Source organism: Xiphophorus maculatus, chromosome 11 (genome assembly GCF_002775205.1).
Source record: "Xiphophorus maculatus strain JP 163 A chromosome 11, X_maculatus-5.0-male, whole genome shotgun sequence".
Taxonomy (NCBI): domain Eukaryota; kingdom Metazoa; phylum Chordata; class Actinopteri; order Cyprinodontiformes; family Poeciliidae; genus Xiphophorus; species Xiphophorus maculatus.
The window spans coordinates 25,008,612-25,027,712 of record NC_036453.1 but is presented as its reverse complement, the minus strand read 5'-3'; the positions used below and the strand labels follow the sequence as shown (position 1 = coordinate 25,027,712).

The window sequence follows — 19,101 nt, the reverse complement described above, 5'->3', positions numbered from 1 at the left end:
TCAGATCGAATTTGATAGCAGAGACCCCGGTGTGCTGCCGGCCTCCCCCAACCCTCATGCTGTCATCACTGCTGTCCCATCGGCATTGAACTGCTATACTGAAACAGAGCTCAAATGTTATTCCTGTTATTCGAAGAAATGATCTGTATTTGCATGAGAGCTTGTCTGACTAAGATCTGTCGTCATGTAACCGCACTAACTCCTCCCTCATCAACAACGCAGCGCAGCACAGAGGACAGCTAGGGCTTTCACTGTTGTGCTGCAGCAGCTCATATCATGCAGATAGTATCTCCATGACAAAAGTCAGAATTCTGAGATTAAAGTCAGAATTCTGAGATTAAAGTCAGAAAGTCAGAATTCTGAGATTAAAGTCAGTACTCATTTTTGTTTTTTTGGTGGCCCTAAACCTCTTCCGTATCCCAGAGTGATTTTAACCCGCCCCTAGAACTACTATCTTCTTTGACAAACGTGTTTTACAGCTTCTATTTATTTTTACTTTGGATTCAGGTCAACTTGCAGAAGGAATTATAGAAATAAAAGCCAGATAGTTTATTAAGATATTTTCTGTCATTTGTAATTGTTTAAGGAAAAATAGTGAGGAAAAAAATCTATTAAAATCAGAAACTGAATTTGGCATTTTCAGAACTTGTAGATTTTATTTTTAAACCATAGCGCACAGTCAATGAGATGAAGCCACCACAGCGACTTCTTGACATACAAACAAAACTTTGTGGAGAGCGAGATGTAAATCTGCACTTCAGCCTGATCACGTCATCCCCATTTTGAAACAGGTGGTGGCATTATCATGCTGTGGGGATGCTTTTCTGTTGCAGACGCAAAAAAATTAGCCAGAGAGGGATGAAGGTAGGAAAGAAGCCTACAAATAAACTTGACCTGTCTTGTTGTTGCACAGATACAGAAAGATTTTAAATTGTCCTTCACGTGGATAAAGAACCAGCCCAAATATATGACCTCATTACAGTTAAAGCTACAACCCCAAACCGACTAGTTCAACTCTAATGATCAATGTGGACTAAAGGTTACACTGTCCTTTCTCCGTCTTTGGGCAGAACAAAATGAACGCAAAGGAAAAACAAGAGCATACTTGAACTGGTGAGCGAGGTTGGGAGCAAAGCCAAAGTGTGGCTGGCTGTGTGCAGACACAAGCAGAGAAAAACAGTTTACAATGACCTACATTAGCAGTGCTTAGTGTGTCGCCACAATGTATCCCACAGTCCGTGGCGGTTGGCCTCAGCAGACGTGGACACGGGGAGGCGTAAGGGGGACCAGTCGGTAGCGAGTGAGCAGGCTTCTCAAAATGCTGATTAGGTGTGTGTGTTTAGGTGTGTGTTTCAGGCAAACAGGGGAATACAAGGAAAGGGGGGAAACGGACCACCCTCCAGCTCAGCAAAAGTGCAGACAGTTCGGAGAACAAAGTTCAGCTGTATTCTGTGAGCAAAAAGATGGTAAAATGGTGAGGTCTGAGCAAACGTGCTGAAGCAAGCACACGCACAGTTGTTCTTTGGGCAGACAGTCTGGGCATGTTACCAGCTCATTACTGGGAGTTCCAGGTGAGTGTCAGAGTTCATCCAGCTCTCCTGGTGAGCCAACATGCCGGGACTCACATGGAGGCAGCTCAGAGCTGCTGAGAAACTCCAAACATTTGAAAGTCAGGCTGAAGATTTTATCCACATTAAACAGAGAGAGAGAGAAAAAATCTCTTTCACTAGAAAATTATCATTTCAAACTTGAGATAAAAAAAATGCTTTAAGCTGACTTTTTAAACTTGCTTTACAATATTTTGCAAAAATGTTCAAATAAAAATATATTTTGTTACATACAGGAAGTAGAATGGGTGTTGGGATTTTTGGGGGGAGTTTTTTTTGGGTGAATTTGGTGTCCTATAGGGCAGACTTATCAACCTCCTTACATAATACATCAGCTCAGAATGAATGACGTCACTTGCGGGCACAATGCCAGGATGTGATTTGTGGATTTGTGGTCAGCGCTTTGTGTTTTGACAGACGCTGGCTTAAAGGAAAGAATCTGACGCTTTCCAAGAGGCAGATAAGCAATGAGCTAAATAAAGAACATCCATCCATTTATACAAATCTTCAATCAGGTTGGGTCTCTAGGAAATCTAGCACTGAAACCCAGGCATGCCTCTGGTCAGCTTGTTCTTAGGATCCCAAAGCATTCTAATTCTATTAAAGCAATCTTCTTCCCGGTAAGAAATCCCCCCAAAAGCCCCACCACCTTATGGAGACCATAATAGTGGGTTGGAATATAAAAAAAAACATTAAATCAGCACATTTACCTTACTTAAGCAGATTCCCCTATTTCTATATTTTTATTAGTTTTAATAACATTCTGGAATTTTTTGTACATTTTTACTTTTTAAAAAAAATTTTTTTATTTTTTTTTACACCAGTTATTTGTTATTTCTGACATTGTATGTGAATTGTGAGACAGTTATTTTTTGTTTTTAAGTCTGGTTTGTCACTGTTGTAGTAGTTTAAAGCTTTAAAAGAAATGTGTCAGTTAGTACAAATAGCCCAAGCTAATAGAAAGACAGGAATAACTAAATTACTGACTTCCTATTAGTCAGGAATAGGAAGTCAGGAAACTTGATCAGTGTTTTTAGTTTGACATTGATCAAACTGAAAACAAAGAACATAAGTTTGCCATTAGTAATTTTGTTTTAAAAAATCCTTAATAAGCCCCCCCCCATCAAATAACAGTGTTCAAGTAAGTTAATCAGGTAAAAGCAGTTATTTATGAGCTGCATGTTGTTGTAAACTTATGCTTACTCGTGGTTTATGATGGTGACTCTGGAGGCTGGTATCCCCAACACAGCACAGCTTTTGAGAAGTTCTTCTCTGCGCTGAGATCCCTGATGATAGTAGTTCCCTGTACAAAAATTGCAGAAAAAGTTGAGTCTACAGGTTTATCAAAAATAAAAAAAGTATAATTTACCCCTATGAAGTTTATGAAACATATATATATCACTACTGAATGATAGTATTGTCAATTTAATTAGGTCTGATTAAAATACAGTGCTGATTACCTTTCCATCATTCAACAAACTTTACTCTTACCTCTCAAATTATGTTACGGAACATAAGCGAATATCAGTTTTCTATGGCTTTTACATCCTACTTAATTATTACCTCAACTTGAAGATGTTCATGTTTTCAACCTGAAGATTACTTTTTCTATAGCTTCAAGCTTAAAGGTGATGCTTTGTTGATCTTTAACCTTTGTGTCTTTTGGCTAAGGAGATTTACTTCAGAATCTAAACCCGAACGGGTGGATAAAACTGAAACCAAACATTCTAGATAAAATACTTGGTCAATGTTCCCTTAACTTTAAACTGCCTTGCTGTTATTATCAATGTCAGTCGGTGTGTCGTCTTCTCATACCTTCAGACAAGCACAGCAGGTGTACGCTGGCATTTAATTCAACTAGTCGTATGATCGTTGGGGCAAAGAACATGCACTCATCATCCGGATGCGCAGTAACCACCAGAGCTCTGACGTCAGCGCCAACTGTTTTTCTCTCTGACGAAACGTTGAAGGTACGTTTCAGCGAGCTCCTCAAAGCGTGCCATTGTCGATTGTAAATGCATTTTATACAAACTAAATAGGATAAAACGGCGAAGAGGACTAGGTAAACATACATTATTTTGACCGTCCCCGTAAACAGTCCGTGTAAGGATATAATTCCAAACCGTCAATGGTTCCGAGTGTAAAAAAAAAGAATAAAAAGTGCATACATTTTACGGTTGTTTAAAAAACTCGTCGGTCAGCAAAAGTAACCATATACCACACTTATCGCTATTTTTTAATTACACAATTAGAATTACTTTCGCATTTTACTTAACAAAAGCCTGAACAACTTTAAGAATAAAATTGTAACATAATTATGATTTTTAAAAAACATCAGATATACGTTAGTAAAATAAGAGTCTAGCTCTTTGATATCTGTGGGTGATTATTTTTAAAGTACCATTTTAAAAGCTCTTAGGCATTACCTTGTTTGAGGGGACGATTTATGTGTAACACTGTACTGTCCTTACAGATATGTAAAAATAATTGGGTCGTAGTTTTAAAATATTAGCCAAAACTGAAAAGAGGCGCAACGTTTTATGTTACTCTTAATACAAACAACCGTTTGGTATGTATGTACATATTTATGAAGTATTCTAAATTAAAATCTAACGAAAACGATTGCTCGTCACTGTCAGGACGTCGACCGACAAATGCGGCGCAGCCTTTTAGTCTGCTCAGTCGTTCACAGCCCACAACCCGCGGATTTACAATCAACAATTCAAACAGATTTCTGCACGGGCTATCTTTCTTTCCCGTTTCTACAAACTTCAAACATGGGGTGAGTACATATGGCCTGCATGCAGCCAGTCAGCGACTGTACTTAATACACTATTTAAGCGACTCGCTGTTCGCTGAAAATCTGCCTTGCAAGATGGCGACGTGGTTTAAGGTGAAATACAGGCTGGGTTAGCCAGCTAGCCACAACAACATCCTGAACGTCCTAATATGGTGTTAAAGTACGTATAAATCGCCCTAATATGAGTTAACATTTATTGTTTTGTTCGTTTTTTGTATACGCTCCCTGTTGTGTGAAAGCAGTCCCATCCCCCCTCCCCGTCATCATGATGTGGTATTAATCCAGTTGCAGTTAACTGTGTTATAATGTCGTTTTAAGTGTCAACAGAAACACAAGACAGTAGCAGCATTAACCCTATTCTTTTTGTACACAAGGCCTGCTCACTTTGCATGGAAACAGTCAGACGGAGCCATTGTTATATTGCACCCTTTTAATTCGACCTTAAAGTTTCACTGAGGTAGATTTATGTTTACAACCCCAATATGCCTCAAATTCCTTCTGGAGCTGCTATTAAACTGATGCAGTGGAGGGTGAATGCCTGCAACTCATTTTTATTTCCTCCCATGTTTTATTTCAAAAGCGAAGGTGGGGAAAAATTAAGTATGTGTAGAAATCCAGCTAAAAAAAGTCCATAAAACAAAACAGTTAGAAAGGAATAGCGTGTTTTACAAAACGTGATTGCCATGTGACTTTAAAAAAAAAAATAGGGGAAAATATATATTTCTATAAGCTGCTAAGCTGAAGAATTTCTTACTAAGGGGAAGGGTTTCTTTTAATACAGATAAACAGGGATTAAATTTCTAAAGTGCATACATCTTTTTTTTCTTTCTAAATTGATGTTCAGTCTTCAGTCTGTATTTCAGTTGAAAGTAGATATCTGGCTAGAGATTGTAGAGATTGACCAGTGTAAAATTTAAATTGCATGAAACCCTTAATTAAAATTATTGAGGTATCACAATATTAACTAATTGTCTTTGTTAGAGATTGAAAAGTGTAATAATAGCCAGTTGACCTGCAGTGTGCTGCAACAGGTGGATGAGAAACAATGCGGTGCTACTTTATGCTCCATAGAGCTGCTTTCATACCTTTCTTATGCCATAAGACAGATAATCAGTTCATGTCAACTACTTTTGTGATTTTCTTCTGCTCAGATTGTTTGTAGTGGCTTTTCTGTAGAATGTTGTAACATAAAAATTAGTCCCTGAAGCTGACTTACAGTGATAGTTATTTTTAATAAACTGTCTATGAGGCATTATCTGAGATTAAATTATCATCATAAGCTTTCCCAGTGAACCCGCACCCCCCCCAAAACAACAAAATTAAAACACATAATCAGTTTTTGCACAAAGATTTAAAGCAATAACAAGGTTTCCCCCAGAAAACTTGCTAAGCCCGGTTCTACGGGGCAGTCGTCCAGTCGGCTGCCATGTTTTGGAGTTAAAAAATGTTTAAAGTTAACAGGAATTTTGAAAATATCACTTGATAGTTATGTGTTATTGGAAGACTGGAAAATTAATACATAAACACCATCTATAAAGTCTAAAAAAAAAAAGGCAATCATTAAAAGTAAAATAAGTAAACAATACTAAGCCTGGTGGTGCACAAGTAAAGCCTGGTAGCCCGTCAGGCTTATAATACAATGTGGGAAACCCTGCAATAATATATAACATGACCTAATTGCATGTATTTACAAAAACAACAGCGAATACTCCTCTCCCTGCTAACATGTTATAGTTATATAACATGTTAGTAGTTATCTATGCTAATCTCTTCTGCCATCATCTGTTGGGGTAGCAGCAGCAGAGCCAGTGACTTAAAAAAAACTCAACCAGCTGATAAAGAAGGCTGGTTCGGTTCTGAGGTCTACTCTAGAGATGACTGTACAAAGAAGGATGCGTCATAAAATGAAAAACATAATGGCCAACCCTGAACATTCTCTTAACAAGACTGAAATACACCAACAGAGTTTTCTGTCAGGAGTTTTTTCCTGCCCACATCTATCACCATCTTCAACAACTCTGCAGAAATTTGGGTGGTTTTTGTTACCATGTTGAATTTCCCTTTGGGATTAATAAAGTATTTGTAATTAAATTGGGGTGGGGGGGAGGAATAAAAGACAGAAGCAAAAATATTTACATTTAGAAGTCATTTTCACAGAGTACTATGTCTTTTTCTTTTGCTCTATATAGAGAATCACAAGTCTAGTAAGTGGATACAAATTGGTTGATTAGTTGGAGCTTTTCCCTTCAAACTGGTAACTAAACTTATTAAATCACAGTTCTTCCTGTTTCCAGTTCTTAAACTCTGACCCTAGCAACAAAAACCCAGTGTCATCCCAGCCTCATCAAGCTGCTGTTCCAGAGGAACCGTTTTCATCAGAAGCTTAGCGGCAGGCTCAGCCAAACAAAACCTTGTGAGTGCCGTGGTTAATACTCCAGAGTTTTATTTTCTTTCTGACAGGTCAAATTCAAACATAAAAGTCTAGTAAAAATCACAGCATTTCAACGATAATACAGCTTGTGATTTGTATGTTCTTGTTGTTTTGTATGTCAGGACCTTACTTTTAACAGCTGATTGGCAGTGAGCAGCAATATGCAGGGGAGTTACTCTATGCTTTATATATCTTGCATATTATTTTTAGTGTGATCAAAATCATGACAGGTGTTTGCGCCTTTAGTGGCCTATATTTGAAGTATTCAGATGGGAAATGGGAAGAGAGAAAGAGAAGATATGCTAACTTTTGAAAAGTTTGAAGTCCTTGGTGTTCTTTGACATTAGTAACTGATCCATGCTAACTTGTAGAACATTCATACATGTTTCTTTGGGTCCAGCAAGAGCGTTTGTCTAAAATGACCTATGGAAATCAGTCTGGGGGATGTTGTATCAATCACAAACATCGCCCCTTTTGCTAAAGGCTCAGATTTTATAGTCCATGTTAATAGTTTGACCAAATCATCTCAGAATATTAGAGTGTTTATCACACTTATTCTTATTTTTTTTATGTAATTGTAAATTGATAACAGACTTGGGGACAGATAAAACAGCATTCTATTTTAGGGCTGAAACAATTAATTGTGATTAACCGATTATTGAAATAATTGTCAACTAATTTAGTAATCGATTAATCGTTTAATGGAGTAGACGGACTCAAAAAGGGACATTTGGAGAACAAAACAACATACTTGGAGCAGTAAATAAGCCAGAAATGTCCAAAACATATGCACATTTTGCATTTAAGATACAAAAAACAACCTTTGCTAGTAAATATGTTCTACCTAAAACCACTCAAGTGGCAAAGTTTTAGCTTCACCAGGTACAGTTTATGTAAAAAAAAAAAAAAAAATACCGCTAGGCACATTTTGCTATTAATCTGTAGTCCAAAAAATAAAGTATAAATTAACCCCACAGTGTCTTGATAAGTCAAGCAGAAAGGGCTGAGTTTAGAAGTAGTACTATCTTTTGCTACAAATGATCACGGATACACTAAAGCAATGCTGTTCTTCCATTTTGGGTAATAAAATGTCTATTTTCACATTTAAAAAAGGAATTAAATTGTTAATTTGCGTCCTGTGTATTTCTAATACCATATACAATTCCTTATGTGACAAATCTTCTGAATGTACCAAGTGCTTTTATCCAGTTAATCAATGACAGAATGAATTGTTACTTGCACCTGCATTTTATTTTTTATGTTGAAAAGCTCAACTCCTTCATGTCAACGGCACGAAACGTAGGAAAATTTTTTTTTATCACTGTCACATTTGGGCTCCTTTTTAGGTTTTCAATACAAATGACATCGTCAATTTTACAAGCTGAACGATCTCTTAAAATGCTTCAACTGATTAAAAACATATCTGCGCTGACATTTTTAAAGCTGTTCATTAAGAATGTGGGATGATCAGGGTACAGACCGGTAGCTGAAGTGTTTCTTTGTTCTTCTGTGGCTCAGACGATTGCTGTGCCTACACTGTCCCTGACTCCACAGTAGGGCTGTTGTAAACTAATATTTTGGTAATCGAGTAATCTATCGATTATTCTTACGATTAATCGAGTAATTGTATAAAAAAAGATAAAACAAAACATTGGTAAATCTTAACATAACTGCAGTATTCCTATCGCATATCAACGTCAGTCCAATTTTTCACGTTTGAGCTAACAATAACTTTTCTGTAGTTTAGAAAATTAACCTGTAATAATAATAGCTCACTTTCTAAATTAATCTGAAGAAAAGTTATACAAAAATCTGAAATTATATTCGATTTAATAATAAAGAGGCAGGCTCACAAATATGCTTATAAAAATGTCTATATTCCTAAAAAATCGTGTATCTTCACTGAAGATGAATGCACAATTTCCCTGCTACATTTCAAAGGTAGATAATGGAGATTTGGCATTTATAAGTGTTTTTTACAAAAGGACAGTGTTACGTATTTTGAAATTTTTTAACTAGAACTAAACATTGAGATTTATATTTTCAGTTTCTGAATGTAAAAATCTTAGTTTGTGGACACGTTGCATCTCAAAAAGGCTAAATTATTATGTTGTTTTTTTACTTCTAAAGACATTTTTTGGTTTGTTTGTAATATTTTAAATTAGTCTCTAACCTTACTGTAAATGCTGCCAAGAAGAGGCTGTATTAGCGGGTCAGTGCTTTAAGGACTTTATGACCTGTTTGACAACAGTGCTATCAAATATGTGTACCTTGTTAGATTTTGAAAGTGGAAAACTGTGTTAAAGATGTTTTTCTGTTTTTTGTAGTGGTTCATTCATAACTCCTGAACTTTTAACTAGATGTGCAAAGATCAACATTTTGTGTTGATCTTTCTGTTTTCTGGTTTAACACAAAGCCTTGACAGCTTTGGCCCAATTTTAATCATTTCCTTTTTGTTTTTGTAAGCTATAAGACTATAATTTTTTATTTATGTCAAACAAGTTTTTAAAAATAAAGAAAATAGGACAAGTGAAAACATAGGCATAGATAACCAAGAACAAAAATAACTAACTTACTGCTACTTTTCTGTTTGAAAAGAAGTAGGGATAAGGAGACACTTATTTAATCCTACCCCTTATAGCAGTTTAATGAAATGTAACACTTACTGACTCGGTAATTATCAAAATTTTGTAATTTTGTAAATGAGCATTACATTTAGGGAGCATAGATGGGAGAAGAGCAGGGAACGTCCCAAACAAAAATCCTACAGCACATCTCAAAAGGCAAATGTTACTGTTTAGAGTCACTAAATACAGAAAATGTGATGGATCAGATGCAAAATTTGCGAAAAATGACTGAATTTGCATTAACAGTTGCAATCGCAGCAACGCAACTTCCTGGGAGGACTGTAAAAGCCAAGAATAAAACAAAGCCACCGTTTTCTACTCTGTAAAACCTTCCTGCTATCTGCTGAACTTCTTGCTCTCTTTCAGATCAGTTCAGGTATTTTACGTACCTGTCCCAATGTCTAAAATGCAAATGTGGCAATGTGTTTTATTGCCACATTCCTCTGTGCAGGTGGTTCGTGTCTCCAAACATGGTGTAGCCAAACTTTCCGTTTTGTGAGGCAGCAGCAGCCCGCCAGCACCAAACCAGGATGTCCAGCAGCTCGGGCTACCCCCCCAGCCAGGGGTCATTCAGCAGCGAGCAGAGCCGATACCCACCACACTCTGGTGTCCAGTACACCTTCACCGGATCGCGCCACCAACAGGTAAAGCTAAACTTCCGTAAAGCCACTTGCTCTCCTCCTTTACTAGTTTGGCATCTTTTAGAGTTTATTTCAAAGGCTTTAACGCCCCTTGTAAAACCTTAATACATAATTTTTATAAATTTGAACAAGTATGGAAAAAAGAAACTTGACTTATTGATTTTTTTTTAGTGATCCACAGTGAAAAAAACCCTCATGAAAGAGCAGTGGCACATTTCTGTTTTTGCCTCTAGATCAGAGTTTTAAACTGGGTCTGCGACTCTTTCACACCAAAGTGATTTGATTCACGTGTGTTTCCTTGCGTAGTCTGCTTGGTTATGCACCGGGTATCATTGTCTGGACCAAACAAGCGGACTCTAATAACATTTCTACAGTTTGCGTACAGTGGGACTGCAAACAGACTTTACAAACGAATGCGTGATCTGAAATCGTTCTGTGACCACAGCAGGACATCAGTCCTTCTCTTTGCTGCTCCATGTCTCTCACTTGATAATCGCTCGCTGCCTTGTCTGCTGCTTGTGATGTTTAACCGCATAGTTTGGTTCTGGTGGTTTGGTTGGCTTCACACATGCAGTCTGAAAGTGAATAAAAAGCAAATGCAGGGTTTAAAATGTTGTCCACATTCCCTGCCCTGTGGATGGGAGTCCACAGGGCAGGGATTAAACTAATTTTGATTAAACTTAGTTTAATCAAAATGCGATTAAACTAAGTTTTGTTAAGATTCCGACATAGCAGGACTACTTTTTGTTTAAGTTTTACAAACAAAATGACGGGATCACAGATCCATCCATCCATCCATTTTCTGTTCACCCTTTGTCCCTAATGGGGTCGGGAGGGTTGCCGGTGCCCATCTCCATCTACGTTCCGGGCGAAAGGCGGGGTTCACCCTGGACAGGTCGCCAGTCTGTCGCAAGGCAACACAAAGACATACAGGACAAACAACCATGCACACACACACTCACACCTAGGGAGAATTTAGAGCGACCAATTAACCTGACAGTCATGTTTTTGGACTGTGGGAGGAAGCCGGAGTACCCGGAGAGAACCCACGCATGCACAGGGAGAACATGCAAACTCCATGCAGAAAGATCCCGGCTGGGAATCAAACCCTTCTTGCTGCAAGGCAACAGTGCTATCAACTGCGCCACTGTGCAGCCCAGGATCACAGATTTATTATGAAATGCATATTTAATGTAGAGTTGAGGCAATTAATCGGATTAGTCATGATTAATCGATTTATTGAAATAATTGGCAACTAATTTGGTAATTCAGTAGTCATTAACTGGAGTATACAAACTTAAAAAAAACACTCCTTGTCTTAAATATTTTCTACCAAAAGTTCTGTCATTTTTAGCTTTGCTTTATTCAAATTCTGTAAAATTCTGCTATTAAGCATTATGCATCCAATTATTAAAATTGTTGTGTCAAAACAATTTAGAGCAGACACAAACTGCTTAACTGAACAAGCAGAAACAAAATAGTTCAAAACTGCCCTAAGCAGTTGTAAACACCAAAGGTGGGGGACAGCTTAACAAAACCTCTTCCTACTAGCTGCCCCACTGGAGGAATGATTTCAGGAGCCTTTTATAGGAAGCAGGTGAGACTCTGGTTGGCTTGCAATTCTCTGCTGGTCCAATGGGGTGGCTGCTTTCCTGCAGCCTCCAGGCAATCAATCAGGAAGGTGTGCCCTCACAGCTGAACCTGAATAACAAAAAGAAGCCTGCACAGTCTCAAGAGACCAGGGGCCGTAACATTTGGCAGTAATGTGAATAAAACTCGATAAAACTAAATCAGAGCAACAAAAACATATTTTTTCAGGGTGAAATGTGGAATCTCATTACCAAAGGCATCATGCATTATTTGAGTTTCTAACTGTATTTTCAGTAATTATTTGACTATAGTTTCTAGTTTTGCTAAAATAAAGCAGAAGTGATGCCAAATACTAAAAATGAAAAGTCTGAAATTAATTGTAAACACAAAGAAATATTGTCTTTCTTCAGTTGTGACCTGAGCAACATGAGTGTGATGCAAAAAAAACAAAAAAACCCTTACATTTCCCTGCTACATTTCAAAGGTAGATAATAGAGATTTGACATTTATAAGTGTTTTTACAAAGACAGTGTTACGTATTTTGACATTTGTCAACTAGAACTAAACATTCAGATTTAGATTTTCAGCTTTTTCAATGTACAAATCTTAGTTTGTGGACACGTTGCATCTCAAAAAGGCTAAATTATTATGTTGTTTCTGCTTTCAGCAACTTTTAAGACAATTTGACGCACTTATTTATTTTCTGGTAACTCATTTTGAGACAGTTTGGTCCAAAACTTTTCAGTTCTGGTCTGACAGCTCATTTCTCCTTGTTGACTAAAGAGCAAGCAGCAGCATTGGAAGCATGTCGCACTGATCTGGATGCACATGCGTGGGCTTGTTCTGGTGCTTCCGTCCTCAGTCTCGTTCAGAGAGAAAGAGAAAGGAAGACATGTCATGTTCTTTCTTGAGTTGTTGTTTTAAATCTAAAAGGAAGTAACTGAATTTGATGATTATTGTCATTTTAGAACTAAATAGACTGAAAGACAATTAAAAAAAAAAAAGCAAACAGGTACAGCATAAATAAATGACGCGAGCCTGCAGCTGGTTTTTATCACTTCCTGTTTATTTTTTTCTTATTTCCTTTCACTTAAAGTTTTTTTTTTTACATGTTAGGTTGGTGTCTACAAACAGTGTGGCTCATAGACAATAATTGGCTCAATTTTAATTTTATATTCCATCCTGGTGAGAGACATTTTCTGATGCAGCCATATTAATATATTTTTTGTGTATTATTCTATTAAAATAAATGAAACCGAGAAACTTTAAAAAAAAAAAAATGGATCCTGTATTTTGGCATTTTTTTTGGACTTCATCCTTCTTCTTGGAATCTCTTTTTCACAGAAAAGTATTGGCTGAAAAATTCCAGGCATTTGATTGTTTGCTTAAATCCAGGAGAGGATAGGGATTTCTGAATATTTCCTGAAAACAGATTTTTTTTTTTTGGCAGTCGCACTGTGCTGATAACAGTTTTGAACTTCCCCGGTAAATTGTTCTGCACTGTTTGCATTTTTTTTTTTTAAATTACCAGTTAAAGTTCTATTTGAAAAAACAAAACAAAACAATAAAACAACAGCAACAATATGTTGTGAATTCTTAAAGTCAAACCTCTAAATAAAGTCAGCATTACTTTTCCCTTCAGAGTGACTGACTGACCGAGGAGTTAATTGGGAATTATTGCTTTTATGGGATAATAAACAGCAGGCAGCTTACAGGAAATGACTGGGTGGGGTTAAAGGTCCCATGTTTCAGACAAAATACACAAGTGACTTGCAAAACTCTTCGTAGCAAAAATGTTGCCTCAGGATATAGTCTTGTAGGTAAAAATAAAGTCTGAGGATTTATCTGTTTTTCTTTGCTAATTACCACAAATGTTCTGCAGTGCTGAATGATTTAACTGCAAGCAGCCAGAGGTTACTATGGGATTCTTGTAATGTCAAAACTTAAGAAAAGCAGGGTATTGAAAAAAGAAACTAATATGTTTAATATGACATTATTTTACTTAAAGTAGAGAAATAACAGTTTTTCCTACTTCAACTTAAATATAATATATATTTTTGCTTTTAGTAATAATGTGACTTGCTATTTTATGTTGACAAAGAGTTAAGCAAAAATATTATTACATTCTAGTTGCTCCTGGCACGCTGCACAATGTTGCCTCAGACAGGTCAGATAGAGATAGGTGTGCAGCAATAAGTAGAAGGAAAATTTAAGAGGATAATGCACCTGGTGTCAGAACTGCACTCTGAAAACATGACGCAGTAAAGCATGCTACTTGTAGCTTGCTATCTGTAGCGTTCAACAGCATGTTATTCTTTTTGTAAAGAATTGGAGCATCTTTGAATAAAATACTTCAAAACTCCTTTTTGCTGCCTCCATGTGTTCTGGGAAGTGACCAAAGTGGTTAAAGTCAGCTGAGGTTAGACATAACCCTGATCAGCTGATTTGTAGAGGGGTAAGCCCAGTTTGCAGGTCAAGAGAGTGATGCAGTGATTACCTTTTTTTTTTTTTTTTTGCTCCTCCTCAGCCAATCACAAGATTTGAAAGAGTAAACAAGACATATAAGTAACTTTTAGGGATAAGGGTAAGAATGCGTGATGGCGTTCGCACCAGCCCTGTTTAGTTCACCTTAATCAAACTAGTTTGTTTGGCTATAAAGTTTGATTCATTTGGGGAGGTGTGAATGTGCAATCGAACTCTGATGCGGACCAAAAAAGTGAACCTTGGTCCACCTAGGGAACAGTTCGGTAGAAGTGAAGTCTTGTGTGGTTTAAATGCATATGTGCCCTTAGAGCTTTTTGGGTAAATACAACCAAAACAAATGTACAGAGAGAAATGACTCATTGTTTTTTACCGAAGACAAAAGAGAAATCCTCCAACCTCTCCATTTCTGTTTACATTTTTGAAGAAGGAAGTTGGTTGTTCTCAGTAGGGTTTTGTGTCGTTTCTTTCAGTGGTTGGAGGAAATTAACAACTTTTGCTTTGCTTCTGAAAGCTCACAACTATCCTGCTTTTCTTTGTTTCCTAAAGGACCAGAAGGAGCTCACAGGAGACTCATCGTTGTGTGTTTATAGCAAAAATTGTTTGTAAGAAAACAAGTTTGTTTTTGTAAAATAGGGAAACATGTAGTGGCCCTCTTGTAGCTATTGAAGGTGGGGGAGGGGCACATCTATGTTACTCTATGCTGTTACAGCTAGAGGAAACTCCAGTCACTCCTGCACTCTGTTTGACATTTCATTAAACAACTTTCAGACGTAGCAGTAGTTCGATGGGGAATTTGAGGAGTTTAAACTGCAATTGTTCATTTTGCAGGAATTCATGTTTTGCTTTTTTGTGGGGAGACTTCTCTATTTAAAAAAATTTTTTTTTTTGCTATTCTGGTCTTCACCAGATTGCTTTCTAAGTCTTCTGTTTCCTTCCTCTTCCTCCTGAAGGATTTCTCCGTCCCAGACTACCGCACTCACATGCAGGATCCACAGGGCCGCAGACGGCTGTCCTTGCTCTCCGAGTTCCACCCCGGAGCCGAAAGGTGCTCTCATCTCGTCATCTAAGCACCAGATTTTCTTTCAATTCCTGCTGGATCTTTTCAGATTTGTTCATATTTTACGAACAATTTGTGGTGAACCGTTCTCTAAATACGTTTCATGTCTGCTTTCGTACTGCAGGCCTCCGGAGAGACGCCATGGTTACGACCAGCAGTTTCACTCCGTTACAGCGCAGGCAGAGCACGAGGCCCTGGAGGCCAAACGCCCTCGCATGGAGACCGTTGCCGAGGCCCATATCAACCGCACCCCTCCCACTGCTGGGGGTATTGTGCTGCCCATGCCCTACACTGTACAGGACAGCTTAAGAGCCACTGTTGAAGTCAAAAAGGTGGGGCCTTATTGTTTTAGCTTTTCCTTCTCTTCCCTCTCGGATGAATCTAGGTTTTATAACTTTACTCGATTAAGTTGGCAGAAAATCAAGCCTGACGGTTCACGCTTTTTAAACAAATTTTGTTCATCAGGAGTCTCCGTTCACCATCAAAGTGGAGTCACCGTCGTCGGGAGGACCTGCGCTGCACATGGGGGAAGAGCAGGACACGTCTCCCTCCAAGCTGTCCAAGGAGGAGCTGATTCAGAGCATGGACCGTGTGGACAGGGAGATTGCGAAAGTGGAACAGCAGATTTCCAAGCTGAAGAAAAAGCAGGTGGGGGTAAAGCGAGCCAGGCGTTTTGTCACTGGGCAAGGCTGGAAAACAAAGTTTGTTGTATAAGAAACCTTGGCCTTAATGAAATGTTTCATAATGATCCCGTTCAGGGAAAAAAAAGAAGCTTGTTCCCAGTGGCAGTAAAACAAAACAAGACAGACCTACTTTGCAAATAGCCAGAGTTTTAGGTAACAAAATAGTGAAATTTACATTCTGTCTTAATTCTAAATAATACATTTTTTTGTCTATACACAATATATCACTGTATTTAATTAGAAGTCCTACAGGTTTTTTGTGATAGCTGGCCACACAGTACCTAATTAAGTTAATGTGTATACAGTTGATATCACTGTATACAAAATGAATGAGCTTCTGGGATCCAATGAGCATCAGCTGATTATTGAGGCAGCATTCAGGTGCTTTATGCTGTTTCATGCAAAAAAATAAAAAGAAGATAAATACTGAAATTCCAAAGTTTCAACATATGGAAACGTGTGACTGTGTGTGATTTTCATTTTAAATTATTTTATATTAAGCTTTTTGGTCTGAAATTCTCATCTCGACGTCGTCTCCTAGCAACAACTCGAGGAAGAAGCAGCGAAGCCCGTGGAGCCAGAAAAGCCAGTGACCCCTCCTCCGGTGGAGCACAAGCACCGCAGCATCGTTCAGATCATCTACGATGAGAACAGGGTACGTCCTCCAAACTCACCTTCCATCTCTGATGGTGTTATTCAGTTTTCCTGTCTCGGCTGCAGTTTGTCTCGGCTGCAGCCACCCATAAGGCTAATTTGTCTGTTTTTAACTGGGATCACAACATTTCTTCTCGATCCTTGCAGCAGACGGGCTGTAACCATCTCTATAAATTCGGTTTTTCTCCATTCTGCCTGTTTCTCTTTTGAAATGAAGCATTTGCTTTGAACCGCAGTGGAGCTGTATTAAGTTGCTTCCACTAAGAAATGAACATTTCTTTCTGCTTCTTGCTCAAGCATCCTGACCACAAAACACGACTGGATTTTGATTCTCAGAACAATGATTCAACTGTATCCACTGTTGCTGCACTTTCTTGTGGGTTTAATTCTTCTTTTTATTAATTTGGCTGCAGTGGAAAAGAGTTGGGATGTGTTTTCAATGGAATCTTTAAAAGATTTGACCATTAAAACTTCTTAAAAATCACTTAAAATTACCTTTTAAAAAGTGGCGTCCAAACTTTTTGTCACTCTGGTCAAAGTTATCAGCTCAAAAAAAAAAAAAAAAACTCTTTTTTTTTTTTTTTTTTTTATCTACTCAGCAATAAACTAAGTATGAACTATTCCATTTAAACAAATTTAGCTTTTTATTTTGGGCTCAACTAAAGAAAATGACGTAATATTTTGTCTGTTTTCAGCGATTAAAAAACAGGGTCTTTATTTGAAAAACACAAAGACTGTATTTAATCGAGTTTTAATAGAGAAACTAACATCAGGCTTTGGTTCACACAGGTTTGTTTTAGAGAGTAAGGCAATGAGTAGCTGTTGTCGTAGTTACCATGGAAATAAAAGGAAACCTGAAAACCTTTCCTACAAAAACTACTTTATTCTGGAAGTGGGCACTTTAAAATGTTCCGACTTAATAAAGCTCAGAATATCATTGACTATATACAAAGCTTACAAAAGCTGCACACAGACATGGTTCAACATGAAATACATAAACTATGAATTTGATTCTTTAAAAAGAAAACTAAACAAATATTAAAAACAACTTTACTTCAGTTAGAGGGATTCAGGTGTGGAATAGTTGTGAGGCATTCAAAGAGTTTTTCACTCAAAATAAAAAATATATAGAAATTATTTGCTAGATAAATACAATAAGGTTTGATTGTTTTCTTCTGGGTTTGTCTTCAGATTCAGCTGGAAATCTGTGGAGATGATTTTAGGAAAATATACAAGAAAGATTCTGTTGTTTTGATTTCGATAATTTGCTGTACTTTTTAAAAAAGTGAATGTATAATAAGGTTATGCTTCCTACAATTTTGTGTTCTTGCCTCTAGCAAGAATTTTAATATTGTTTATTCATGTTTTTTTTGCTTTTTTAATTTAAATTTTTTGTCAGCAATGTGTTTTTCTTTTAACTTTAACTTGTATATTAAAACGTTAAAAAAAGACAGAGGGGAAAGACGATTGTAGTCGGGCGACCGCAAAAAATTCAGTCCAGGTGCTGCAAATGGCCCCCTGGCCTCACTTTGAACAGTCTCGGGATAAAGGAACTGCGTTTCATGAAGTTGGAAAACCATTTCTGTGGGGGTCACTGCAGTTCATGGCTGGGAGACAGCGTTGTGGTCGGAGAGTGCTGAGACTCTTTCTCCTATTCAGTCAACCATTAACCCTGGAGGATGTGAAGGCGCTCGCTCATGCCAGTTAGTCTGGCAGCTGCACTTGTTTGCCCCGTCTGTAGATGAGCTCTGGAAATTACACACTGAGTCATTATTCTCCTAATGATCTTGTCTCAGCTAAAAATCTGCTCTGACCCAGGAAGAATCTCTTCCCAGCCTCCATAATTATTTTCTTGCATCACCATTTTTTGCTCTTTTCCCCCTTGCAGCCCTGCAAGCTGGCCACTTGCAGGGCCTTAAACTTTTCAACTTGTTGACATGTCGCAGCTATCAATATTAGTGTATTTAATTAGGATTTTTACTATTGCACTAGCTCAGGGGTCTGCAACTTGCGGTTCAGGAGCCACAAATGGCTCAATGGATTTTCCAAAATGGCTCTTAATAACTTTGGCTAACACTAGCGAAGAACCAACGAATGTTTCTAAACTTTGTTATGCAGGTTTGGAGAGTTTTTCTACTTTTTTCATGAAATAATTTCACTTAGAGGTGGGAGATATGAACTTAAAAATTTGTCACAATTTTTTGTGATACCCTTGACAATGACAATGATAAAAGTGACAATTTTTATTTTAATTAGGACACCAATCACACAAAAAGTGTCATTTATATCACTAAACTATTCACAGTAACTCATTAAGCGTCTGTTGTGATGTCAATGCTTTCTTTTCAGAAAAAAGCTGAGGAGGCCCATAAAATATTGGAAGGTCTTGGCCCCAAGGTTGAGCTGGTATGTTGATTAATTGTGATTATTTTACGGATTTTTTTCCTTTAGCTTTAAGGATCTTAAATGATTAGAGATGCGCCAATTCAAATTTTGTCTAGACTGTTTTAGAGGTGGGTAGGATAGC

General features: G+C 37.6%; 2 protein-coding genes across 9 annotated transcripts in view; one reads left to right on the top strand and one right to left on the bottom strand.

Annotated features, from left to right (window-relative positions):
- The window catches only part of pigl (phosphatidylinositol glycan anchor biosynthesis class L), a 14,259-nt gene extending 10,557 nt beyond the window's left edge, over positions 1-3,702 (bottom strand). Inside the window, exons 1-2 of the mRNA XM_005800774.3 lie at positions 3,423-3,702; positions 2,811-2,910 (exon numbers count right to left, since the gene is read on the bottom strand). Coding sequence (XP_005800831.1) covers positions 2,811-2,910; positions 3,423-3,681 — 359 coding nt within the window. The 5' untranslated portion in view covers positions 3,682-3,702. The remainder of the gene's footprint in view (positions 1-2,810; positions 2,911-3,422) is intronic.
- Positions 3,703-4,262: 560 nt separating this feature from the next.
- Positions 4,263-19,101, top strand: part of ncor1 (nuclear receptor corepressor 1) — an 82,021-nt gene continuing 67,182 nt past the window's right edge. For 7 of the 8 annotated variants that reach the window (XR_002753516.1, XM_023342857.1, XM_023342861.1 and 4 more), the window contains exons 1-7: positions 4,263-4,389; positions 9,917-10,109; positions 15,131-15,225; positions 15,362-15,569; positions 15,703-15,885; positions 16,462-16,575; positions 18,924-18,980. Coding sequence is in view for 7 of the 8 variants with exons in the window: in XM_023342857.1 (XP_023198625.1) it covers positions 9,996-10,109; positions 15,131-15,225; positions 15,362-15,569; positions 15,703-15,885; positions 16,462-16,575; positions 18,924-18,980 (771 nt within the window). In the remaining variant the exon portion in view is untranslated. Of the gene's footprint in view, positions 4,390-6,701; positions 6,821-9,916; positions 10,110-15,130; positions 15,226-15,361; positions 15,570-15,702; positions 15,886-16,461; positions 16,576-18,923; positions 18,981-19,101 lie in introns of all 8 variants that reach the window. The other variant, XM_023342856.1, reaches the window with a different exon arrangement.